This window comes from Pelodiscus sinensis, chromosome 4 (assembly GCF_052426305.1).
Source record: "Pelodiscus sinensis isolate ZL-2025 chromosome 4, ASM5242630v1, whole genome shotgun sequence".
Lineage (NCBI taxonomy): Eukaryota > Metazoa > Chordata > Testudines > Trionychidae > Pelodiscus > Pelodiscus sinensis.
Genome location: NC_143055.1, coordinates 60,531,598 through 60,559,323, shown reverse-complemented (window position 1 = coordinate 60,559,323; position 27,726 = coordinate 60,531,598). Strand labels below are relative to the sequence as shown.

General features: G+C 43.5%; 1 protein-coding gene and 1 long non-coding RNA gene across 3 annotated transcripts in view; one reads left to right on the top strand and one right to left on the bottom strand.

The window, feature by feature from the left end:
• Positions 1 to 27,099, top strand: LOC102450432 (uncharacterized). The gene is made up of 3 exons (XR_012904260.2): positions 1 to 613; positions 20,997 to 21,073; positions 25,765 to 27,099. It is a non-coding gene; the product is annotated as an uncharacterized LOC102450432 (long non-coding RNA).
• ENPP6 (ectonucleotide pyrophosphatase/phosphodiesterase 6) overlaps positions 17,224 to 27,726 on the bottom strand; it is a 94,696-nt gene continuing 84,193 nt past the window's right edge. For both annotated transcript variants that reach the window (XM_006130175.4, XM_006130174.5), the window contains exons 7-8: positions 22,910 to 23,033; positions 17,224 to 20,914 (exon numbers count right to left, since the gene is read on the bottom strand). In XM_006130175.4, coding sequence (XP_006130237.3) covers positions 20,709 to 20,914; positions 22,910 to 23,033 — 330 coding nt within the window. In that variant the 3' untranslated portion in view covers positions 17,224 to 20,708. The remainder of the gene's footprint in view (positions 20,915 to 22,909; positions 23,034 to 27,726) is intronic.

The window sequence follows — 27,726 nt, the reverse complement described above, 5'->3', positions numbered from 1 at the left end:
GTAAAGCCTATGCAGTGAACTGGAGGTGGAACGAGAGCTTGCTCTGATGCTAAACTGGGAACCAGAGACGACTGAGTTGTAAGCCTTACTGTGGCCTATGTGTGTGGCCTTGGCTAAGCCACTGGGCCTCTCTTACCAGTGGCTACATTGTAAGGTTTCAGGCCTTTGTCTGCAGCCATATTTGGGGAGCTAAAACACAGAATGTCACATCTCTCACATGATATGTAAATTACATGAAAACAATGTAATATCTCGCGGTAAGAAGGTGATCCTGTCCTAATAGCACCCACTATCACCAGATAAAGAAACAGATATTAAGATGGTATGACAGGACAGATTAAAGGGCCTGATGGAAGGGGAGAGAGACAGCTCTTTTAAAAACAAAAATACAGCAAGGCCCCTGGCTAATCAGGGGCAGCTGAGACAGGGCTGCTATAAATCAATTAAGGGCCAGGTGAGCTGACTTCAAGCTGCCCACAGGATCTCTTTAAAAACCTTCCCAGTGGGGGTGGGTAGGGGAGAGTGGAGAAGGAGTTTGGAGAGGAATGAGCAACTGATAAGGAGACTCAGAGGAGCTGAACAGAACAACATCAGCACGGTTAAAGGCTGCAGGGTAAGGTGAGGGGTCTGATAGGGAATGTTTGGAGGCTCCCTTCCCCCCCAAGTAGCCAGAAACTTCAGCTGGTGGCTGAGGACTGTTTGTTCAGCCTCGACTGGCTAGGGGCATTGGCCCCATCACCCTTTTTTTTGCCAAGGGACAGAAGGCCAAACACTGAGAAAAGACAAGTGGGACTTATAATGCAGCCCCTGAATTGTGGGATAGTGGGCAGAACAGGGGTCTGGGACTCAGAAGTGGGACACTGCCACAGTGGTTAAAGAATACTTTGTTTGATGGCATTCTGGCAAAAAATCACTTATCAATGGCTGTGTTTTGTCTTTATGATTCCCCCCCCCCCTTCTCTATTACTTATCTGTATAATCTCTCTCCTTCTTTATTTCTGTCAGTTGCATAACTAATTCATAACTAAATCAACCATGGTGGTGCGCTATGACTAGTTAAAGAATTGCTTTCCAATATGTTAGGATTGCTTAGAAAAGTGTTTACTAAATGTTTTAGTAATATACATGATCATGGTACAGCTAAGCCAGACTCAAGTTTCACTATATAAACGGGGGTTCAAAAGAAAGTTTTTGGAAACTAATTCCAGGACCCACCCCTAAGATCAGAGCTGTCAGACTTCAACACTCTGCTAATGATACCATGCAGAAGCTGGAGTTACCCAGATAACCAGCAGGAAAAGTTTTTCTGACTTATGGGGAGTGGTGAGCATTGTACACTTAGCGTGTGCATTCTGTGTTTGACTGTTAAATAGAGGTTAAGTAGGATATTATGGTGTAAGGCTCTTTGCAGGATCTTTTACATTGAAAGATACAAAAGATTAAATCCTGTGTCAGAGCAAACACCCATTTCTTGTGGAGTCCTTGGAGGAGTAGAGCCTGGAAGCTTATGAATTGGAAAAGGCTAGGGGCACCTAAATAAAATGGATTATGCCAAGAGTCCTTGGAACTAGGTAGAAGTGTTCAGGCAACATATTTAGAATAATGTTAGATGCCATAGAATGTGTGTAACAGAATTTTGTGCAGTTAGCAAATTTTTTTTTTTTTGAATCTGTACTGTGGAAAGAAACATTTACCTTACAAGCTCATTGTGAGGACAAATTAATATTCACAAAGTGATACAGGTATGTGTGCTGAGTAATGCATTATTAATTTCTTAAGAGCAACGAAAGGCCTTTCAAGAGCTATCAGTGCCCACTCCTGCAATCTTAGAAAATTTCTCATAAGATACACCCACCAGCAGAGGTTGATGACATTTAAAAGCTCGTAGGGAAAACTGACACATGTATGAGCAGAGCCAGCTAACAGCATCATCATAGTACACCTGGCTCTAAATGGGTAAGCAAAGCTCTGACTACCCTGAGCAGCCTTGACTGCCTGAGCCTCATGCTTATCTATTTTTAAAGCCAGTTTTGTACAAACACATGACCTTCCCTGTGTAACATCATATGAGGGCATGTGTATATGGGAGCCAGCAGCCAGGCCAGGTCCTTGGACAAGGTCAGGGAGAGGGGCAGCTCTGCATGCCTGGAAAAGGCAGGGCCTCAGGTAGAAAGGGCAGGGCTGAGGGCAACTGGCCCTCAGTGCCACGCAGACCATTGCACCCGTCCCGAACACTGCAGTTGCCCCGTTTGACTGTCCCTCCTCCTGCCCTCTCACCTTCACTCCTCCTCCCCCTCCTCCCGGTCAGCAGGTCTAGATGTGTGTATTGTCTCTTTAGATCTATAATAGCCAGCCAGATAGGAGGGAGCTCGGAAAAAGTTCTAAGCAGAGGAAAATTTTTCAAAAACCACCAGAGAATTAGGAACTTTTAGAGATGTTTACCTAGTGGCTAGGCAAAGGAGCAGAGAGACACTTCCGCTTTCACTCCTACCATCCAGCGGTGGATATAGGGCAGGGTAGCTGCCCCGAGCTTCAACGGGCCCTACGCATGCACTACTACCTGTCGGCTGTGGTGTGAAACTGTGCTACCCGGGGTCCTGCACTTCAATAGGCCTGGGCCTCACAAAACTCTCATCTGCCCTTGCTACCATCTCCTAAGCATTTTCTCCCTATACTGCTCTTACAGGGCCATAGGGAAAACAATTGTCAAGCTATTTGCATTTCCCATTCCGATTGTCCACCTCCTCCATTTCCTTGCCTTCTAGGGATGGGCAGCCAATCAGTCCTACTGCATAAATGAAGAATAGCAAAGAGTAGAAATATGAGCTCTTCCTTTCCTTGGTCTTGCCCCAGTGTAAATGGAGCTCTTAGAGTTCAGAACCAGCATGGGAGCAAGTGCTCCCAATTTCCTCCACAGCTCCTCCCTGGGACTTTCTGCTCATTGTCCACTAAGACCTCAAAGGAGGAAGGCTCCACCAGGCTTAAGGTTGGGAAGTTTCTTTTATTTACCCACTTCCTGATCCCAGGCCTGAGAGAATAGAAGGGAAGCGCAGTAGCTGGAGGCAGCCGGGGAAGATTGCCACCTCAGTTCAGGATCCTGCAGGAAGGTGCCTGTGGGGGTGAGTAAGCAGACACAGTGGCAGGGTGCAGAATTGACACTGCGTCTGGAGCAGCGAAGGGGAAGAAAGGAAATCCCTGGCTCCTTCCTTATCTCTATCAGTTCTGCTGTGGAAATGCCTTCACTTCTACCCAAACCCTCTCTTCTCCCCCAGTCAAACACTCTCTGTTTTTTCTACCAAGGCCAAATGTTCTCTCTCTGAGAAAACTGAAGAAGGATGAGGGGCTAGGGAGAGAGATGACCTGAACTCCCCCCCCACACACACCCTCCCCACACCCACAGGGTTGTACTGTCTAGTCTCTCACCCAATTCCTGCTTTTAAGTCACTGGTGTAAGGAATAGAAGCCAGTCCTTCGCAGTGTGAACCCCAGTGAAGCCAACAGCTTCTGTAGTCCTTTGGGCAAGCTGTGTGTGTGTGGGGGGGGGGGGGGTGGTACCTATGCTTCTGCAAGGGGCAGGGTCTAGGGCAGCCAGCCTTCAGCACTGCTAGAGTGCAGTGCCCTTCCCCCTAGCCCTTAGCACTGCTCAGAGTGTGCAGCCTAGCACTCCAGCACAGTGCTCCAGCAGGAATTTAAAGGGTCCAGGCTCTGACCACTACCATTGCTTTGAATTGCTGGGTCTTGGGGCATCAGTCCCCTTTGCTCTCCTGCGCTCCCTCCATCAGTGGGCCTGATGACCCTGGCCCATGGCAGAGGAGCAGAGCTGGAAGTCACTGAACTTTCAGGAAGCACTTTGATATGGCCCTGTGTAAATTTTAGCAAAGGGGAGAGTCATCGGCCGCTGTTGACAGATGAAGCTATGGAACAGCAGAATATATACTCCAAGAAGAATGTGACGTTGTGAGTCATTACCACTTCCACAGAACATATAGCAACTTCTATTCCAAAGTATATTGCAAACTATTTCCCTTATAGCCCATTAGGAAAAAACATATCAATAGCAAATTACGATCTTTCCAAGTGAAGGAACATGTGCAGTGAACCATTTGCAAATGAGACATGGGATGAAGTATGTTTGCACATGAAATATTAATGGAACCACAGCACAAATAATTGTCAAAGTAGTGATCTTTTCACACATTACAAATTCAATAAACACTAAATATAAACTGTTTGCATTTGATAATTTCCTCCTCTCAGTTGAGCAGAACTTGGTAAAGAAGGCACACTGAGGAGTAGGATATTTCATTTTATCCTTTTTTATTTCCTTCTCTTTTTTCCTCTTTTCTTTGAGTCCTGATATCTCTTGCTCTCATTGTCCATCAATATTGCCTGAAACCAGGGCTGGCCCGAGCCATTAGTGTGCTCTAGGCTCCAGGAGTGCGGTGGCGCCCGTGTGGGTCACCCCCCCCCCCCCCCCCCGGGCACCTGGTGTATGCGTAGCCTTGGCCCTGCCCGCCCTGGCAGCCCCGTGTGGCACCCCCTACAATGGGGTGCCCTGGGCGGTAGCCCAGTCAGTCCGTAGCTTGGGCCGGCTTTGCCTGGAACTTCTTTAGAACTCTTGGAATCCTTTAAAACAGTTGAATTACACTTATAGCTGGAAGCTTTGACCCTCACCTAGAAAGGGTTTTGCCATAACAAGGGCTGAATAAATGAGAAAAATGTGATCCATGAGATTATGTTAATGCCTGAGGGGGCTTCCCTATGGAAAAGTAAATGACACACCGAACAGTTGCTTTGCACATTGAACTAACCCATAAATTATGGTGACCATAAAAAATAAAAGCAACAAAATCATCTCTTGAAAAAAGGTCCTATGTTCTTTGGTCTCGAGCATTTGGCTGTTCTGATTCATTATGAAAGCCGCTTCCATTCTAATTGAGATTCAGTAAATCATCTCTTTTCCCTCACTTGTAATTAGATGGAGGGGTATGATGCAGTTATGGAATTGCTTCCTAGATAACCAGAAGCATCTTTTTAACTATACCTCACTGTGTATTCCTAATGTCTAGTCTCATTAGCATCATGTACTGGATGTTCCCATCTTTTTGTATTTTTGAAAGTTCTAAATTATTAGAGACCATCCTGAACCAAAACACCCTGACTTTTGGTAGTGAAGGGGGTGGATCTAAAAGTGATTCAGATCAGACCAAAATTTCTCTTTTTTTTTTTTTGCTTTCTCAAACAAGTTCTCTGAAACAAAATCCTGGAACTTGCTGTTATGCCCCTTGATAACAGATATTGAAACTGGATAGTCTTTCCATGGACTTCACTGTTTTAGAACAACCCCCAAAATCCTAATGCAGGGGTGGGAAACCTCAGGCCTAGGGGCTGGATGCCCCCAAAATGTCAGGTCACTTTTGTACAAGCCATCAATATCAGCATTTTAGGACAATTTTTTCACCAAGTTGATTTAACAAAATTAGCAAGTCTCAAGTCCCAAACAATGAACCTGAGTCGAGTCACCTAGGTGACTTAAGTCAGACTTGAGTTCAAGTTGTGGGATTTGAGTCAACAACTCTGCCACACACACACACACACACTCACTCTCTCTGCCTGCATGGGGTTGGAGGAAGCCCACAATCTACTAGGATGCCCTCCTCCCACCTTCTCCCTTCACCCCCGCCCCCAGGCTCTGGTATGCAGGGGAATGCTGGGAGTATATTTTTTTTTCCCTCAGCTGGGGGGCCATGTCAGAGAGGGGTTTTTTTTGCTTCTGACTTCTGTGCAGCCCCCAACTGATCTTTTTTATTTTTTTTTTTAATGTGGGTCAGTGCCCCCGAGCCAAAAAAAGTTCCCCACCTCTGTCCTAATGTTTTATGTTTTGTCAGTCTTTAAGGTGCTACTAGACTACTTGTTGTCTTAAGTTTTTCCCGTTATAGACTAATTTGGCTACCCCTCTGAAGCTAATGTTTTATGCCATTCAAGGACTGGGAAAAAATTTTTAATGGAAATAATCTCTGGTGGTTCCAATTTCCTGTTCAGGTATGTGTTGGAACATCACATTGGACACCCCCTGAGCTTTAAAAGGGTTTGAAATCTGGTTCTATATCAGAATTTGGTGGTGATGTGCCTATCTTCCAAAACTTGTGTACGTCAAAGCACCTTCCCTGCCTTAGTCCACCATGTCATTACCGCTTCATTAAAGCTCTGGTTGATACACTGTGTCCCATTGTACTTGTGCTATCCTTAAATACAGAGGTCTCTCTCCTTTGCCTTTGTTTTGTGGATCATTCTGTACTTTTAGTTTCATGCATGACAATAACAGGTTTTTACAATAGCTGATTTACAATAGCACACCAAATTTTTCCTTTTTCTTTTCCTCCACATGCTCCTACAAGTCACCAGCACATTTTGGAAGGCAATTTATAAATACCTCCAGCGTTGTCTGCTTGAGTAGGTGTCAGACTGTTGCATTCTGCCATGATTTCTGTTACCTTTCATTTTCAGTAAAGGTGCTAATGTTTCTTTTCTATTTCCTAGCAAATTCTTAATGTGCTGTTGGGTTTAGATTGAAGTACAAAGTCAACCAACCCTATGTGCAGCCAGAAGAGGGAGCTCTGAGACAGATAATAATGGGACACAATGTATCATTAAATACAGAGGTCTCTCTCCTTTGCCTTTGTCCTCAGCCAATACAGTGTGACTCCTCAATTTTTTATTAAATCTGCATCTGAACTTCCTTGTTCTCCATCTTATTAGGCAAAAATTAAAATAAATTCAAAACCCTGCTCTGTACAAAAAAATAATAAGGGATGAGGGAGTAGGATTGGTAAAGTATTCTAAATCACCAGTTCACATCTATCCTCTGGCAGGAGTAGCTGTTACCAGCTGATGTCAGTGCAGTGGACTGTGAGAAATGAGCTGGTGGTCTCAGTCTAGTTTGCTCAGGCCAGGTGACTGCATCACCAATAGCACATGACAAAATTGCCACTATTTGGCATTGTCATGTTTAGCCAGAGGGCAATGGTAGGATGGAAATGGAAACGGAACCATCACTCCCTCCAGCCCTGGTCTTAGGCACGTTGTCAGAGCAATGTGGGGTAGCTTACAATGTTAGTGCTCCTGAAGTTGTCATTACAGGACTTCAATTTCCAAAGCTGTCAAGCTGACATCCTTCACTAGCACTCTGAGCTTAAAAAAAGAGAGAGAAAGAAAAGGCAAGAAGACACATTAGATCCATAGAATTCACTAATACAACATGGAAGATTTTTGCCCACGAAAGCTCATGATACCATCTACATTTTTTGTTAATCTCTAAGGTGCTGCAAGAAGACTGTGGGTACATCTACACCAGCAGTTCTCAAACTTCTTGGGCTCTGGAACCCTGTACGTGCGTAAAAATTTATGCAGAGCCTCAGTGGTCCACTGATTGTATGTGTTGTACCTATTGATGTTTCCAGTTTGTCAACCTCGCCAAGCCCCTGGAGATGTCTCATGGAGTCCCTGGGGATCCGCGGAGCACAGTTTGAAAAACACTGTTCTAGACTGCAGGCTTCTTTTGGAAGAAACTTTTCCAGAAGAGATCTTCCGAAAAAACTTCTTACAAAAGAGAGCGTCCACATTGCTTTTTCACTGCGCTTTGGCAATCTGCTTTTTCAAGATAACAGTGTGGATGCTATCTCACATTTAAGCTGTGATTACTATGGATGAAGTGGTCACCAGGACACCTATGCTTTTTCTTCTTCTTTTGAAAAAACTCCCTCTTCCACATCCACACACGTCTTTTTCCGAAAGCTCTATCAGAAAAGGCGTTCTTCCTCATAGAATGAGGTTTTCCAACGTCAGAAAAACCCTTGTGTTATTTCAATTTTCTTTTGAAAGAATGCAATAGCAGTGTGGACATAAGTGAAGGCTTTTCAGAAAAATTTCAGTTTTTCCGAAAACCCTGCAGTCTAGACCCATCCTATGTGTTTTTCCAGTTACAGACTAACATGGCTACTCCACTGAAACTTTTTTATATGGGGACTTTTTAAATAGCTTCTGAGTGGAAATGGGCCATTTAATGGGGGAGAGGGGAGTAAAACAAAGTCGCTGCTTGCATTTCAAATAGAAACCTATGAAAGTTTCACAAACCTGGAAGGCAGAAAAGAAACTCTAGTATTGCTGCCAACCTGACTACACATCTATGTGATGTGAAAATAGTACAGGCAGTCCCCGAGTTACGCGGATCCGACTTATGTCGGATCCGTAGTTACGAACGGGGATTCTCGCCCCGGAGAACTAGAGCAGCGGGACGCCTGGTCCCGCCGCCTGCCTTCTCTGGGGCGAGAAAAGCTGATCTGGAAGTGGCGCGGGTCCAGCCGGGCGCTCCGCCGCTCTGTGCAGCGTCTCCCTGGTCTGTAGACCAGGGAGACGCTGAACAAAGCGGCAGAGCACCAGGGGCCGGACCCGCGCCGCTTCCAGCTGATCTGGAAGCGGCGCGGGTCCAGCCGGGTGCTCCGCCGCTCTGTTCAGCGTCTCCCTGGTCTACAGACCAGGGAGACGCTGCGCAGAGCCCCAGAGGACCCGGGCCAGACCGCGGCGCTGATCTGGAAGTGCCACGGTTTGGCCCAGGTCCTCCGCAGCTTTGCTCCACGTCTCCCTGGTCTGCTGGGGGGGACGCAGCTAGTGCCCCCCTCCCCAGCAGACCAGGGAGACGTGGAGCAAAGCCGGGGGCCTGTGGTAGAGCAGGTGGGGCACTGCCGGTTGGTCCCACAGCACCGCTTCTTGGCGCTACTGGACCAACCCGGCAGCACCCCAGCTGCTCTGCCCCAGGCGTCCTGATTCAGCTGCTGATCAGTTTCAGCAGCGGCTGAATCAGGATGCCTGGGGCAGAGCAGCTGGGGTGCTGCTGGGTTGGTCCAGTAGCTCCGAGGAGCAGCCGCGCTACTGGACCAAGCCAGCAGCACCCGAGCTGCTCTGCCCCAGGCGTCCCAAAGTCAGCCGCTGCTGAAACTGACCAGCAGCTGACTACAGGAAGCCCAAGGCAGAGTTGCTCTGCCCTGGGCTTCCTGGAATCAGCTGCTGATCAGTTTCAGCAGCGGCTGACGTTGGGACGCCTGGTGTTCTTATCTTGAATCTGTATGTAAGTGAAACTGGTGTCCAGATTCAGCGGCTGTTGAAACTGATCAGTTTCAGCAGTGGCTGATGCCAGTTCCGACTTACATACAGATTCAACTTAAGAACAAACCTACAGTCCCTATCTTGTACGTAACCCGGGGACTGCCTGTATTCATTGTATTTTATATCATGTACTTAATTTTCTCTCCGTCTCACAGAAAACACTACTTTAACATATCTTGCTAGAAAGTCAATGCTTATTTCACTTTTGTCTTGAAAACCAGTCAAATTAATCACTTTCATTTTTCTTTAAGATGTTGTGGTTATTGATTTATAATTTGTATGTATCTTTCTAATGTGTGTTCTCTTGTGGCTCTAATCTGAGAGTGTACTCTTTGTAACCTCTTGATATTCCCAGCCGTTAATATACAAAATGGAAAGTGGATAAAGTTCTGAGAGGTTCCTAATTACAAACTCTTTGTACCTTTTATAGAGCTGTTTGTTCAAGTTACTTCTCTTTTCTTGAACCATCAGAGAAACTCATAACTAATGGGGGAAAAAATAAATTATGGACTGGTTTAGATTATCTTTGTTTTGAGTCTTGAATGAGGAAACTTTATCTGTATGCTTGTCGTTATCAATAAAATATCCTGGCCCGTCAAGAAATCCATAAAACTGTTATAAAAAGCTGTTGTATTTGTATGGCTTTTGGGCATTCAACACTATACTCAAGGCATGGCTAACCAGCATTCTAGACGTTATTACCAAGAGTTTGAAATGTGTTTCTGGCCTGTGCTAAATCTCTGACAGAACTATGTGGACATTACTAGAAATTTCATGCTTTCCTACATTTACCAGCTTTGGTTTAACGATCTTTGTACGAGAATATATACTATTTCACATTTCTATAGTGGCTTTTATCTGAAAATTACAAAGTACTGCACATATATTAGCTAAGCCTCATGACATCACTATGTATTAGGGGAGATGTTTAAAATACATCTGAGTAAAAATAGTGCAAACCTCAGCTAACTGATAGGAAGGATAAATTTGGTAGCCAATAATGCTGAAAGAGATCTTGGTGTGACAGAGTGCAGTGCATTAGACAAGTGATTATAGTATGTGAGAATAGCAACAGTCTAATGCAGGGGTTCTCAAACTTTGTGATACCACAACCCTCTAAGTTGCTCGCAACTCCCCAGGGGGCCAGGACCTACAGTTTGAGAAACCCAGGTCTAATGCAATTTTGGGCTGCATACGTGGAGGTATTTCAGATCACAGCGGTCTCTCTCCTAAAGGCTTTTGTAACTTCACCTGGAATGTTCCGGTCACTTCTGGGCCCTCCACTAAAAGATAACTATTGACAAATTGGAATGAGATCAAAGTAGATAAATAAAAATGGTTGGAAGGAAGAATGGTGAGATTGTCCTTATTCATCTATTGGTCAGTCAGATTTAAAAAGCTTACCTTTTCTCCACAGTAAAAAATCATGTGATTAATGACTGTTATAATGCATAGTAGCTACAATGAAGGAAGAATTAAGATTAAGACAATGGGGATATGTCTATACATGAAATACTTGGATTGCACCATGCAATCCAACTGGCTTGAATAATAGTCATATGTTGTTGTCTTATCCAACTCAATCAATAGTGTCAATCTATAGTTGAAATCTCAATTCTTGCCCTCAGCTCTGTGTTGAAACACGGGGGAGGGGGACAGGTACACTTATATAAACAAAGCATCACAGGCCGCTAGCAGCTTATGTGGGTGTGCCCATGACCCAACTTTGAAAGCCATTGATATAGAATATATTAGAACATAAGAATGGCCACATTGGGTCAGACCCAAGATCCATTTAGCCCGGTATTCTGTCTTCTGACAGTGGTAGGTATCCCAGAGGGAATGAACAAAATAAGTGATCCATCTCTGGTCACCTATTCCTAGCTTCTGACAGAGGCTAGGGATACCATCCTGACTAATAGCCATTGATGGGCCTACCCTCCATTGAACTTGCCCTCCATTGAATTTGGTTTTTGAACCCTCTTATTGTCTTGGATTTCACAACATCCTCTGGCAAGGAGTTCCACAGATTGATTGTGTGTGGTGTGAAGAAGCACTTCCTTTTATTTGTTTTAAATCTACTACCTATTTCATTTGGTGATCCTTAGTTCTTGTGTTATCTTTCATTTTGGAAAATCCATCGGCTCAGGTCTGGTGGAGGAACAACTTGCATCATTCTGGCCTGTCCCAGCTGGCTTCTACCTGACATAGTCCTTTCTGCTCCTAACTTCTCCCATCCTGGCTCTCTCCTGCTCCCATTTGCCTGAACAGATCAATGGAGTTGGAGCTATATATTTTTAATTACTCATTTAAGAATGAGTGGCAACTATTCATAAGTGGTAGATGAATAGTTTCAACTATCAATTTAAAAACCAAATCTGATAACATTTCAGACACCTGCAACTTATCTCCTGACCATCCTATTTAAGAGGAATAAACACTTTTATGTAATTTATGTCTATGCTATGCTGTTTCAAACTTTTGTATCTAGTGTCTGTGAAGCTCCCTGGTACTGGGCAACAAATCAGAGTAAAGAACCAATGTGTCCTGCTGTTCCCAAAGTGAGCTGCAGAATAGTCTGAAACAGGGCCGGCCCACGACATTTTGGCACCTGAGGCAGGGAGCTCAAATGATGCCCCTGTGTCCCCTCGCTTGGGCTAAAACGTTGAAAGGTCTCAATTCTGCCTTCTTCCTGTCCTACTCCTCTCATGGTACTGCTCTGCCATCTCTGTGCATATAGAGCAGAGAGAGTACCTATGACCAGCAGCAGACACAATTTTCTACACTCTGGGTCCTAGTGGCACCCCCTCTTCTCCCCTCCCTCTCCCACAGTCTGGCACCTGAGACGGCCGCCTCAGTTCGCTTCATGGTAAGGCCAGCCCTGAGCTGAAAGTATGATTGGAGAAATCATCAACAAATGATAGCTAGTGAAGGGAGTTGGAGAGAAGAGGGCCTTATTGTGGGAAGTAGGAAATATAGTAAATCAATCCCACTGGCCTTACTGGTTTGATGGATGAGTAACCTGCATGCTTGGGAGGTGGGAATCCCTGTCCCTGCCAAACACAGACGGAATAGATTAATAGAAAAAGGGCTCCCCAGGGACCAGGACTTGAAGAGCCAGGTGAGCAAGTTGAGACCAGAGGAAAATTAACAGGAAGGGTCATGACTCCTTCTACTCAATCTTTACCTGTTACTCCGAGGAGCCTTTTCTGCCTGCATAGCAAGATTTGTGGTGACTTTTGAGTTTGGTATGAAGTGTTGCGATTTATTTCCTTTGATCTTATTGCAGTTTTCCATGAAAGTACAGTTTGGTTTATCTAAGCTACAATTAGTTGTTTGTGGTAATAGTGAGCACCATCCAGAGGGGAGACAAAAGATCCTTTCACCTTTGACAGGCAAAATGAGTCTGGATGCACAAGGCGGGAGTTCTGCTGGTCTGAGCCCAGGCTAAGATCTTGTATCATACGGTGATGGTGGTGCTCTGTCTAATGTCAGGCCAAAATGTGGGAAAGGACCAAAGACGACAAAGCAGGAGACTGTGGAGCTTAAATGGGTGGCAGATATGTTTAATGACTAGGCTCTGTATAACTCATATCACACTTCAGTACTCAGCTATGACTCTGCTCCTGGAATTAGGGTTGCCAGGTGTCTGGTTTTCACCCAGACAGTCCAGTAATTGCGTCTTCTGTCCTGTAAAAAACAGAAAATACCAGACATGTAAAATATCCACTATTTTCTGTTTTTCTCAGACGGAAGGCCGGTGGGGACATTTTCCCCCCTGCTATGTCTGGTTGGGGCGGGGGGGGGAGAGCAGGGAACATGGGAATTTAAAGGCGCAACAACATTTTTTCCTCCACCAATTTTTTTTCCCTGCCATGTGACACTTGTAAGCTGCAATAATTGCCACTCCTGGGTATACACCCCAGCAGCTCTGGAAGTAACAGGATCACATGGGTGCTTTGCTAGCAGGATGCTACACTTGTTGTCTTTGGTGCTGTACCTCTCAGCCTTTCCCCATTCCCTCTCCCATGCTTGGCAGTGGTTTCTAGGAGGCACAATATGTAACCCTGTGCCTCAGCCAGTCATTTGCTGACTCTTGGTTTCCATTTTCACTGCTGCAGTGCCTTGGAAAGCAGTGTGTAAACTGATGGCCTCGCGCTCTTTCCCCAATTACTCCCATTGTCCTGGAAACTCAGAGCATGTGCCGCTAGGAGCGTTATGTGCTGCAGCTCTTGCAAAGGGAGAGAAGCTCTACTAGAGGGAGAGCAGTAATCCTACATTTCGTTCTGGTTCTGTGGGGGTTAAAAACCACTGTGGTGTGTGTGTGTGTGTGTGTTTTTTTTTTTTTTTTTTTAAATTGTGTGAGTTTACTGCTCATAGGAGGCACCAGGCTAGTGTCCCTGGTGGTGGACAGATCAGAGGCAGCAGCAGTGCAAACTGCTCCACTTTCTCTACTGGGCCTCTGTTTTGCACTCTTCTGACAATTTCTAGGGCTGAAAGGTTCATTCTGTCTTTTTCTAAAGAGTGCTAATAAAGAGAAGCCTAGTTGTGGTGGTGTGGGTGATGTACACACTCGTCCACTGCTAAATGGAACTTGACAGCTTATTTTGTGGGACACATGAGAGTAGTAATAAATTCTGGTCTCTACCGTATATGCTAGATTTGAACTTGAGACCTGAGGTGACAAGCTTTCTATATTGTCATCTGGGCTGACAGCATTGCTCCATTTCATCTTTCAGCCTGTTTGTTTGCAAGACAGTTAGTGGGACTACTCCCATCCATTGTTCTTTTATTTTATTTATCACCATAGCCGCTAGGAGCCCCACTCAAGGACCAGGACCCCATGTAATGAGTTATTTACCTTACACCAGTCCTGTGAACAAGTTAAGGTAGACTAAGTGGGCCAATTAACCAGATAGGCTGCATCTAAAAGGGAGCCAGACATCAATAAATAGGAATATCCCTAGGGGTCCTGAGTAGGGTTACAAGGTAGGAACCCCCCCCCCCCCCAAAAAAAAACCTGGACTCACTTGATTGTGAGCTGGGGAAGGGACCATCCAGGAGGGAGCGGAGCTGGCCAGAAGGAAGGGAGGGGCAGGAAGCAGAGCTGGAGGGGGGACTGGGGGCTGGACGGGGGGGTGGAGGAAGGAGTGCAGGAAGCAGAGCTGGTGGAGTAGGGGGATCGGGGGCTGCAGGGCTGGCTGGGAGGAAGGGGGGTAGAAAGCAGAGCTGGGGGGAGGAATCGGGGGCTGGACAGGAGGAGGGGGCATGGAGGAAGGGGGACGGGAAGCAGAGCTGGGGGGGTAGGGTGCAGTCACTGGCCGCAGCTGGAGTCCAACAGGCTGCGCCCCCGGCAGACACTCCCTCTAGTTGCTAGTAGAAGTCGGGTGGGGGCGGCTTCTGCATGCAACCAGAGGCTCCCAGCTGGGAGGCGGGGCTGCGATTGTACAGAAGCTGGGCGTAGGAAATGGCTGGGACCAGCCACTGCTCCCGCCCCGCCTGGCTTTTACACACGACCACAGAGCTCTCTGCACCAATCGCGGCCCGCCTCCCAGTTGCTCCCCTTCCCCTGCCCCCGCCAGGCTTCCGTCCGGCACCCAGCTGGAAATTCAGAAAATACCGGACATTGCACGTGTCTGGTATTTTCTGAATTTTTCTACTGGACAGAGGGCACAAATACCCGATTGTCTGATAGAAAACCGGACACTAGGCAACCCTAGAATTTTCCTGGGACAGCGCCCCTCCTCTCCAGTACCCCAGACATGCGCAGGGCCCAGAGCAACCCCTCTGCCACAGGCCTTGCCTCTGCTCCGCCCCTGTCCCTTAGCACTGCCCCTGCTCTGTCCTCTTCTCTCCCTCTTCCCCCTGCCGATGCAGGGCGGCAGCAGGTGTCACCCTCCCCCCACTCACTGTGGTGGCAGGAGCCAGAGCAACCCAGCAGCCTGCTCCACTCTGCCTTGCTGCCCAATCCCAGCCTCTGTGCCTCACTTCTTTGCAGCAATAGGAAGCAGAGCAACCTGGGATTGGGGCACTCCACTTCTCTCTGCCCCAGAGAAGTAGAATGCAGCTGGCCAGGAGAGGGTAGTGTGGTGCAGGTTGCTGGGCTGTGCTGGCTCTCACCACTGCAGTGAGGGGGGACCCCTGCTGCCACTCTGTGCCAGGCCTCCATAATCCCCTGAGTCCCTCCCATCCGTAGGACAGCTACTGCAGGGCCCCCCCAAAAGCATGAGGCCTGAAGTGGCTGCCCTGAACTATCCTATGGTTGGGTTAGCTCTGTCAATAACTCTTAGTTAAGGATGGTACTAACTTGGGCAGGAACTGTCAGGTTATCAAGCTAAAAAACTGAGCTCAGAAGGAGGTTGCCAAGGGAGTAATCGGCAGTCACTCCTTGACCGGAGTGAAGTATGTTGGACATTACTGAGTCTGTGAGAAGCCAGAGGGGGTAGTAGCCCTGAGAAGTGGAGGAAGTTTGGACAGGTGGTAAACCCAAAGGTGCCAGAGGATAGAAAGGAGGAGTAGAAGAGCCCAGAGAAGTGGCAAGTAGGTCTGGGAGTAAGTAGCTCAGTTGTGGCATATAGGGTCCTTGGGCTGGAACTCCACTGTAGAGGATGAGCCCAAGTTCTCCTACCAGCCACTGGGGAAGTGGCACAGCCTTGGATGTACCATGGAGGACTTCCCGGAACAGCAGAGGAGTACCTTGTCCAAAGAGACTTTGACAGGACATCCCTTTTGGAGTCTCTAGTGATTGGCCAAGTCATGAACATTACTCAGTTCTGGAAGGAGAGAAAATGCCCAGATGAGCCATGAGGAGGCACACTAGTGGTGAGTAACAAAATCTGTTACACCCCAATGTGCAAGGTTTAGTACAATACAAAACAAAAAGACATCCCTTCCCAGGGAGCTTGCAAATTTCATTAGGAGTGTTTACAGCTATGTCCCTAGTTGACGTAGAAATACCAGAGGACCTTGCATTATTTAAAACCATACCATGTGTACATGCAGTTGGAAGGAAAAAACCTACACAGATTCAAAAGTTTAACTTTATTATAATACCCCTGGAAAAATTATCCAACATTATTTTGTGCCATTTTATTAAATATCTTATTTCATATATATTTTGAGGACTTCATCATTTTAAAACAATGTTATCATTCATCCCGCTGATTAATCAGTATAAGTTTCAAACATTGTTTATGCTGTAGTATCTCTATTTCTCAAAGGGTACGTCTACCCAGTAGCGCATACCTCGAAATAAGCTACACAATTTGAGCTACGCAAATTGCATAGCTTATTTCGAAATTTGGTGTTGTGGACACAGCACTTACTTTGAAATAAGGCGCTATTCCACTGACTGCATTAATCCTTGTACAATGAGGTTTAGAGGAAGTCAGAATAAGAAGCCCATATGTACTCTGCTGTGTAGACTAATCCTAAATGAGAAGTAGACCAATATGACTACATTTGATGTGACAGTCAACCAGGAAATACAAAGTGTTCTAGGATTTTTTTAATCTTACATTATTTAAAAAAAAAAAAAAAACCCAAACCAACAGTTCTTACAGAAATAATGCAGTGTTCTTATAATTATTCACTTATTCACAATCAATCACTGTTTAAAAGAATCATTTAGACTCATGGCTTTTAAAACATATTCATCTCAGTTACCTGTTACACAGATAAGGAGACCACCGAAAAAATACCTTTTTTTTTTTTTTTTTTTTTTTTTTTTTTAAACCAGCACGTGATTCAGTATAGTGGTACAAAAATACCAACAAAGTAAGATGCACTTCTTAAATGTGTCTGATTCTCAGTTCTCTTGGAGATGACCAATTTTATATAAATCTATTATAGAATCTTCCTTTCACAGATTGAACACATTTTGAAGTGTTTTACAATAGGATGTTGCACATAAGACTCAGACATTTTGAAAATGTACTTAGCAATATTTGCAGAAACTCAGCATTTTTTAATATGGACACTTGCTTTTCTAACTGTTACCCACAACACAGATGCAGTAGTGGGCCAATGTTGATTTCATTTATTCAGATAAATGTGGAATAACTGACATCAGAATCTGGTCCTATGCCTTATGCTCTTTTTTTCCCCTTGCAAGGAAACACTGAAACCTTTTTATTATGGGATTTGAGACTCCAGAATGTGAAGGGATTAGTGTGTTTTCAAACAAAACTTTGTAATTTAGTCATTTGGTTCTCTTTCATACTGATAATTCTCTCATTTAAAAAAAAAAAAATGTGCTCCAATGAATTCGTTGAGCCGGGTCCATTAAAGAGCAACAGGGAACTTTGAACAATAGATGCTTGTTTCACCGTCACTGTAAATGCTTAGAGAGCCCTAAATTGCCTTTTATACTCAACAGCCTGATAACAAAGAGTGATTTTTCTTTTTTTTTTCCAATTGATTTGATGGTTCACTTGAGCTTTAAAAACATTACATAAATCTTTACAGCAATTACAGAAGTCTTTTGTCAAGTTTAATTTGATTTTTTTCATGGTATAATCGTTTATCTTGAAACTAACTCTATCAAACTAACCCAAAATGTGCTTTACTCTGGGTTCATGTGCTCATTAGTTTTGAGAGATTCCTTCCTGAACCAAAAAAACCTAATTGTTCCACAGGAATTCAATCCTGCAATGTGCTGAGCTCCTCCTTTGAGGTATGGCCAAGTGCCCTCTATTCCCTCAGTATCATGAGGAATATTACTAAGGGAATTCAGAGTCTTTGGAATGAGCAAGCTCTAAATGTCTCTCCTAAGTTTTTTGTTTTTTACAATTAAATGAAGATGTGTAAATCTCTTATTATTAACATTATGAAACATATAGATCCCCCTTTTTAACATCAAGCAGTACAGCAGCAAAATACTTTAACTATACAAAATTAATCTGCCATTTTATGTTGACTAGAACCTGACTCTAGTGATATAATGCTAGTGAAACCAATTTAAAATCAGTTCTTAGTTGGGATTTGCTATCTCTGTCTCCCTGTTTGAGTTCAGATTTATCTTTATCTTGGGACTTTAACCATGGAGATTAATTACCTATATCTGCACTGGAGCTCAAGAAACAATTTCTAGTTGGGGTTGAAATATCTGTGCTGTCTCTGATCAACCTAGAATGCTGAAACTAGGTAGCAAACATGTAGTTACATGGGCAGCAGGATGAGCTATCAATTCTGAATTCATCCTGAACCCTAGCATGTGCTTATCTAATCCATTTCACTGCTAGTATAGACATTGCTTTTTTTGGCATGCTAGATCAATCAGCTATGCCTACCAAAACTGGGATTTACCCCTTTCAGTTCCAGTGTCCACATGATATCACAAGAGTGTATTCCTATCTAACTTCACCAATACAATGTAGGACTGGGTCTGAGGTCACTGTGAGCCTGTCATCCTTTGTGTGAGAGATGGCTTTGAATATAAAACTTGGAAAACTCCTGTGAGCTCCTCCTCTCACTATTGTAGCACTGGTTAATGAATAACAAATCTTTTGAAAGTCCACCACTATAAACTTGTCCCTTTGCTGCTGAAAGCACCTTATGAAAGGACAAGAGCCATGTATGTTGCATGCTCCATTGCTTGAATGGGAGTTACTGAAAAACATACTCTTCACTGATGCTGTTGGTGGGAAAAATCAATGCATGCTGAAAATTCTCCAGAGTTTTGCTGATGTATAGGACCACTGAGAACACGTTAGGTTTTGCTACGTCATCCAGAAAAACACATAGGTCAGTTGTTTCAAACTATACATGGCTAGCATATTTTGATTTATGGCTAAGGCTCTCTGTCATGGTTACATCTCATTTCTTCACTTGTGCATTTTGAATTTATTGTTTCTGTTTTTCTCTTCTGTCGTCTTCGTTGAATGCATGTGATTGACTGACTAGTATAAACATTGTGCCACGGAATTGGAAGGCCCAGACCTCCCTTTTAGTCTTACAGGTGTTCAGCTACCCTAATGAGGGGTGCAGAATAAGATTCTCTGTGCCTTAGTTGTGGAAAAATGTCCCTGCATTCTGCATCAGGCAGGAAATTTGGTGGCCTTTCATTTAGATGAAACTGGGAGATTTTTAATTAATTCTGCATGAAAATGTAGATCGCAATTAGCACAATAGTTCCTCTGTTGTTTATTCTGAAACACAAATTTATTTTCTGCCATCTCTGCTTTCAATTAATACCCTGGAGATTTTTGCACTAACAGTGCATATTGGTATCTCAGAACTTGTGGGGAGGCTGGATACTTCTGCTAAAATGATTAGCAGTGAAATAGGTAATGGCCTATATTTTAATTGTCATCCTTTGGCTTCAACATCAATGTCCATAGAGAAGAACAGGACAATTCATACCTTCCAGGGCTACTGTTATCAGCAGACACTTAATTCACATTTTTAAAGTTTTCTTCTCAACCTTAAGGGCTTAAAAATGTTCTCTGTGGGTGGGTGGGTGGGTGTTTTTTTTTTTTTTTTTTTTTTTTTTTTAAATGAATCTTAGATTCTGAGATGAAAACTATGGGTAGTAAATTTGGTGGGCCTTAGAATTGTGAAATAAATGGCACCTTCTGTATTGGCAGGTGGTATGTTAAATTTAAAAATCACCAATGGGCTGTTCTAATAAACTGACACATGGATAACCTGGGTACATTTTTCGCGTCGCTGTGGAACTTTCACTCTCCGTTTGCGCTCAAATTCATTCAAGTTCATGGCAAAACTCTTGTGACTTGAGTGGTGCAGGAATGGCCTCTGTCTTGGATGGCTGAGAAACAAATAACAAATCTTGTATCTTGGCAATGGGTTTGACTAGATGACCCTTCTGGTCTCTCTAACCCTAGGTTTCTATGGTTCCACGAGCTGATGGAGTGATGCTCTTGAGGGAAAAGGAAAGACAATGTCTGGGGAAGGAAGGATGCCACAGCTCTTGGGTGCTCCTATCCCTAGTTTCTAAGGATTGTTCTTATTGTAGCTAAGTGGAAAGAGTTTTTCTTCTGTTTACAGAAATGGGCCAGCAAATACCTTTCATGTACTGCTTTGTGAGGAGGGAGCAAGGTTGTAGCAGAGAGAGATAATCCAGAATAAAACAATTGGTAAAATTACAAAGGCTCATATCCAGTCTTCAGCCCCTAACTATGCAGAGGCGAATGTCTCCTTGGATGTAGCAGTGGGGAGGGGGGGAGGAGTTCATTCTCTGTCTCCTAGAGTAACTCTCATGCTTGCTCACACAATGGGCTCCATTCTGGTCTCATTGACATTGCTGTATATATTTACAACTGTGTAAATGAAAGCAATATGTGCTTTATATTTGTTATAACCACTGTGATAAAATAATGGATCAGATTCATCTCTTGTGTAACATAAGGGAAGAATTTGGATTCATCCCTTGTGTAACTTAAGGGATAAATTTGGGTGAATATGTGCAGTTTACCTAGACAGTATTCTGTTAATGAAGCCATTATTCAAATAAAGAACTCCAAACAAAAAAATCGTTACTGCGCACACTGGTTAACATTGTTTTGGGGCCAGAGTATTGAGATCTGTTATGCAAACAATAAAAGAAGAATAAATGCCAACACACAGCTGCTCCACTGGAATAATTGTGCCAAGCTAGCATTATTTTTTAACATACACTCCACTCTGGACCAGGATCCATTGTTTGGTAGTGGCTGTATTCCTGTAATATTGCACATGATGTTGTAAACATCGACTGATCTGATTGGAGGTGCCCTGTAGTTAGATCTGAAATCTGAAACAAAGAAATGCAAATAAATGTTTTAGTCTCTGAATGCCAGGGAGGATTTAACATTGTCTAATTCCTTTTGTCACAGGTCTTGAATTGCAGGAGCATCTGATAAACAAGGAATTAAGAAGAATGGGGACCTTATGTTCTTCCAGAGAAAGTCTTGTGAGTAGGACAAATATCTTTAACTAGTAATTGAGCAATAAGAAAAAACAATGGAATTATTAAAACCAAGAGTTATTTAAATGTTTACCTGTTTGTGCATTTAAACATCCCCGATGCCTTTTCAGCAGATAGTTTTGCTTTGCATTGATCATCTGACAGATTCTGATTCTACTTTTTTCTTCATCTGTGAAGCTCATGCACTAATCAATATTTAAAGGGTCTGTGACTCAGAAATTATCTAAGTAACAGATGTATAACCATGTGGATGCTATCAAATGGGCTATTCTTTCTTGAGCTCTTTGCCAAAAATAAAAAAGAATACATGTATTTCATATAGAATTAAAAGCTCAAGCCTAACTGAGAACAGCAAGGTTCAATAGATTGGAAATTGTTTTGGGATTTAGGAGACTAGCCTGTGGCAAACTACCTAATGTCTCTGTGCTTAGTTTCCCCATCTGTAAAATGGGAATAATAGTATACACTTAGAGTATATTCACATCTGCAGATCAAAGCCTGAGAGTTCTGTATAGTAGTAGTAGTAGTAGTAACATAATATACAAATACACAGAGATTAGAGCCTGAAACTCCACTTTGTCCCAGATAATTACTGGCTGGCTAGAATGTCCATGGTACTGTGCATATCATGGAAGTGTACATCGTGTGATGGGGTCAGGCCAGATGGTTACAAGTAAGTAAGAGAGAGCAGGTATATTAACCGCAGGTTAAACAAGTTCCTGTTTCCCTGGTAACCAAACAAGGTCTCCCCTTGGTTAATTAAGGCACCTGGATGTAATCAAGAACCTGCTAGAAACAGCCAAGACAGGTTTGATTGGGACAGATGGAGCCAATCAAAGACCAGCTGGAACTGTTTAAAGTCTCCCCTTTAGTCAGTTGAGTGATGGGAAGAAGACATGCTGCTGAAGAGCAGGAACAATAGAAATGCTGTCAGGTACCAGAAGGAAACTTTGCAACTACAGAGGCATGGGAAAGGGAGAGTCCTGCCTGGCAGGTGGGCAAGAGGGGAACAAGCCCCTTCAGGCCCTAGAAGTCCGAGGGACATAAATCCCTGCTAAAGAGCGAGAGACTGTAACAGATGTAAGAAATCTAATCTGTTATCTCCACACCCAGATAGGCCACCAGAGAATAATTGTTTTTTCTCCTCGCTTTTCCCCATGCTATGCCAATGATAAGAGTGGTTAAATCAGACTACGGCTTGCCTCTGAAGTAAACAGAGCTGTAGTGAGCTACGGAGGCAAGCAATGAAACCAGGAGTTGCCCTTTTCCCCAGACAAGGGAGATAATACTCAGCCTACTGCTGCCCAGAAGCGCAGGACCCACTGTGAAAATTAGGAGATTTGTCACAATAGCAGTTCATTATTTGTTGCCAGTGCATGGGATAGAAGTGGTCAATATGCCAAAGTCCTCTGAAGGATTTGAACAATTGAGGATCCCGAACAATAGAGGAACGATTGATGTGCCCATGTGTGAGCATTGGAGTACATTAACAGGAAGGAGTACTTGGTGCTGATCTGAGTCTTGGTGGATCTTAGTTCCTGCACACTTACATCAGGCAGCAAAAGTGTGTGATATAAGAATGGCTAAGTAAATATAGTTTGGTTCTCCCTCAGTTTCACATAAGATTTAAAGGCTGAAAGCAGAGCAAGCTTGCTTTACTTTCACATAGGCTGTGATGGAAAGGCTCCATGTCCAGAATTAACATCTACATCAATCTTCACCCACAATGGTGCTGTAGGTCTGCCTTTTCTGTGAAGCTATTGTAGATCTGGGGTGGAGGGAGTGTTCTGTGATAATTATCTGATAATTCATTTGGCCTACCTGGTCCATACGCGAGGAAGAATCCCCTCATGTTCATAAGCTCATTGTCATATCCATGCCACCCATTCTGCCAGGCCTCCTTTTTCCCTGTACCATTCTCCCAAAACGGAAGATTCGCTTTACTCTGTGGGGGGAGGGGCGGAGAGAGAAACACAAGTTGCCATAAGAGGGAGCTTTGAAATAATGAAAGAACTGGGTAAATACTAATTGTACTGTAACCTTTATTTTGAAATGGAGTTTATGTCCTGCCACCATAGATGTAGGGCCATAGTAGTCACAGATGGAAAAGACTTATTAGATCACCAAATCCATCCCCCTGAAAGGGCAAGATATCGTCACCAATAGGGCACATAGCAAGTATATTGAAACGACACTTCATTGGAAATGGAATGCAAATGAAAAAGGAAGGCACATAAGAATATTCTTATATTGTTATTGCCTTTGGTGGTATATAGCACCTTATCGTCAGGCCCTATGCTTGAGGCTAGCTAGTGGGGAAGAGAACCTTTTCCATTTCTACTCCCCTCTTCTCTGGTTCTGGTTGGTGAACATGGATACAAAACTGTTCCATATCACTGAGTTCTACTATGGCTGCTTCTTAGCAATGCCATTTTCTGACCAATTTCTGTGACGAAAATCAGTGGAACAATTTGTGGTATTTTTTACTTTGCCCTTACTAGTGTCATAAAAGCCGGAAAAGCAGGGGGGGGAAAACCCCTTATTCAATAACTTGGTCCAATTCATCCTCTCAGTCCAATCAATACAGAAGTCTTCCATACAAAAAATTCTCAAATTGTCCTTTTTGCTTGCTATATTATTGGAACAATGAGGCTTCCTTTAGGAGAATATTCCACAGACCTGATTTAAGAAGTTTTTGCTGATAACATTCGCCTTATGTTTTGTTTTGCTTAGTTTTATACCAGTACTCCTTCGTGGACCACTCCAACAATGGTGGAATTTCGGGATGGTAGTGGGGCCAGCAGCCTCATACTCAGGGACATGGCTTGCTTTTCATCCCATTCCCCTGAGGGAATGAGGGGAAAGTACTTGCATTCTGTGCACACCTCACACCTGTCTGGTGAAGGGAGCTCACCAGCCAAGTGTGAGAGGCATGCACAGACTGCAAGTACTTTTCCCTCACTCCATTACAGTGTGTCTACACAGCAGTGCTTAACTCGAAATAAGCTACGCAAATTGAGCTACGTCAATTGCATAGCTTATTTCGAAATTGGGAGCATTTACACAGCACTTCAAAACAGAACACTCTTCCTCTGACTTCCCTTACTCCTGATACAATGAGGGTTACAGGAGTCGGGAGTAAGAAATCCTCCAGCTTTGACAGTATTTTGATGTTATTTTGAAATAACTGCCTGCTGGTGTAGATGTGGACTAAACCTGGCAATGGGATGAAAAGGAAGCCGCATTCTGGAGCGCATGGCTGCTGCCCCCTCTACCTTCCTGAAATTCCGCCCTTGCACTCCAAACAATTCTTTTCCTTCAGTGTCTACATTCCTTAGCAGCTTGTACACCAGTGTTTCTTAAACTGTGTTCCGTGGCACACCAGTGTGCCACGAGGCAGTCGGAGGAGTGCCGTGGAGAACAGAATTCAAAATGGCTGCCCTTAAAGGGGCAGGCTACTTTTATTGTCGTCCTGTTCTCCCCCCCCCCCCCCCCCCAAAAAAAACTTTCCCTCAACTTCTTTTTTTCCCCCTCAACTTTCTCCCGGACTCTTCCCCCCCCCCCCCCCCCCCCCCCCCCCCCCCCCCCCCCCCCCCCCCCCCCCCCCCCCCTCCCCCCCCCCCCCCCCCCAACAAAAAATCCTTGGTGTTCCTCAAAAAAGAAATTGTTTGTTCTTTGGTCTTAAAAAGTTTAAGAAACGTTGTTGTACACGGTCATTGTATCTCCAGTTTGTTTTCACTTAACCATGTTACATAGAAATAGTACTTTTTGCATTAAGAATTCTCTCCCAGCTCAATAAAAATAGTTCTGTAGTACTTTTCATCCAGGAGGCACTTAGAGGTCTTAATAAACTGATGTACAAACAATATGGGTGGGTTCTCTCAACCATCACTGGATTGCATCCTCCCTGGAAGGAAATGTTGCAGCTGTTGAACACCATACAATGCCACACACATATTTTTGGGCATAAAGTAAAGAAGAGAACATGGTTGTCTGAAACTGCAGAGGGAATTTTAAAAGACCATAATGCAATTATCAGAGTTGGAATTTTGCCAGAACCCTGGAGTTAGCATACTTACTGTTTTAAAATGGATCATGAGATCCTGGATGAACACAAGTAATCGGGAATCAGGATTTCACTTTTACTTCTCATCCAAAAAATGACACGTTTTGCAGTGCCTACTAACACCATGCTGAGACATAGGATCAGGACTAGAGCTGGGTAACCAGTGAGAAATAATTGTATCCCTTCAGTGACTTCTAAAAATAATTTCACCTCATCAACCAACGATATGTTAAAATGCCCTAGCCTCATGAATGACAGTAGTATTGATAGAGTAGGTCCAAGAGAAGAGTGACAGTCTGTACATCTTGCATCCATAGCTCCGTTACGTGTGGATCAGTGATGAGACAGGCATCTTGAATCATTCTTTCTGGTTTACTTATACTTTTGTCCCCCTTGCCATCTCCCGAATATCTGATCATGAATAAAAACTGTTGGACCTATAACAATTTTTATTCTAAAGTGTAGGGCTCTTTACACTGCTAACTGCAGGAACCCTTTGTGGATCAAGGCATTTCTTTGCATCTAACAGGCAGCAGATGTACTCGGTAATTGAACCAATCTAGCTGACAAATTAAAGTTGTTGTCTTGTTTCCATCTCTTTCACTGACAGCACTCTGAGCAAGCAGAAGAGGAAAATGGACTCCGTCTGCTTTTCCTACTATATTGTCTGTCTACACTATTCTGCTTAATGTAGTTCCAGGAAACTATCTGTTAGTGGGCTACTCGCCACAGAACAAGCTGTACAGCATTTTTTAGCATCAGCTCAAGCCATGCCAAGTCTTATCTGAGTTACGGAGTTCCTTTGGAGATATCATGACATAGCTGAAGCTAAATCTTTTAAAAGCATTGTCAGATATTATGGACTTGGTTGTTTCTCTAGCAACACAGAAACAGAATGCCTGTGGCCACCAGCCCAAGTACAGAGAATAGTACCTTACTGCAGATGTGAAACGCAGTCAGAAAAACAGCAACTTCTATCTCGGTTTCTGGTATATGGGTGAGAAAACATGCTACTTTCTTTTACATTGGCAGATGGTTATATGGAGTCATTAATAGCACTGACTTCAGACAGTGTAATATGAGCAGGTGCTATACAACTTCTCGGACAGAGCTTTCCAAGATCACCACACTCCTGACTTACAACAAAAACCTCTTGGTAACCCTGTCCTGCGCTTCTGTTGAGAAGAGAATGCCAGTAGCTCCGAACTCTGCCAGCTTGCATGATTATTTTGTGATATGCACAAATGGGAGCTAGAATAAGATTTGACCAGCCCATTTCTTGTATCTAAATTAAACCAAGACTGAACATTGATCTCTAACAAGTGAACCATAAATGTGCAAGACCACTCCAATTCTGTAACCATACTGACATTATAAAGTTTTCCTGCATGCTTATGTATGTTTGTGACTCTGAATTCAGCTTGTTTAAACTGCAGAAAGTACAGCTGTTGCAGTACTGGACATAACATACAGACTAGCAAGCAAAGCACTTAAGTAATAGAGGTACTGTGGCACAAATATTTTGTATTCAAAATTAAATTGGGATGAAAAAAATGAGTAAATAATTCAGTCCTGATTCAGGAGGAGCAAAATAGTATCAACACTGAAACCAACAAAACTAAAAAGAGGGGAAAAATACAGTTTGAGTTTTGAATAGCGAAATGAAAAAGTGATGTCTGGAATGTATGGTGTCCGAGAGGGTAAAATTCCAGAGACATTCCCTCTTTCTGCTCAAAATTATAATGCGTAGTAAGAGAAGTAGAATTTTCATCTTGCTCAGAGTACTAACAATTGAGAATAAAAAATATATATTTAACAAGCAACGAGAGTAGGGAAGAGCCTCTCAAACTCTTCAATTATTTTTCTGTCCAAATCACTGAAAAATCTCAATATTGCTTTAAAAATGACACCATCTTTTTCCAGCCTGAGTCTCCAATAATGAAAATGCACCCAGCCTGAGGATGGGATGAATAAAAGAGCATTTTGAAAATCAGAAACAATAGGGACGAATGGGCAGAAAGAGGGGAATAACTTTATAGTAAGCAATGTTTGCTCCACTGTTACTAAAGGGTTTGTCAAATTTCCATGATTTAATATTTTTTCAGTATTTGTAAGTGTTCTGTATGTTAAGCTGATTCTTAGAAAATATTTGTTAACCCTTTTTTGAAAAATCAGCTAAAGAAAATGTTCAGATAACTTTTATACTCTTGAAACTCAAAAATGGCATTTAGATTCTTAAACTGAAAACCTGTAGTTCATTTGTCCATATTCAAGAATGACCTTTTAAAAAGAGGGCACTTAAAGTTTGTGAAACCCACCATCACAAACTAGAGGTATTATATAGGAATGTGGCATTCAGATAATTATATTATAGGTATAAAAGGAGCTCTTTTTATCTGTGTTAACTAGACCACACTTGCCTCCCTAATTATTAGAGTGGGAGCTAGTACTCTTAGGTTCTATTTCCAACTCTGTTACTGCCTTACATCGCTACCAAGTGACCTTTAACAAATCACTTAGGATAGTGGTGACTTCATTTATAAAATGCGTTTAAGCATACTACCTAACCTCA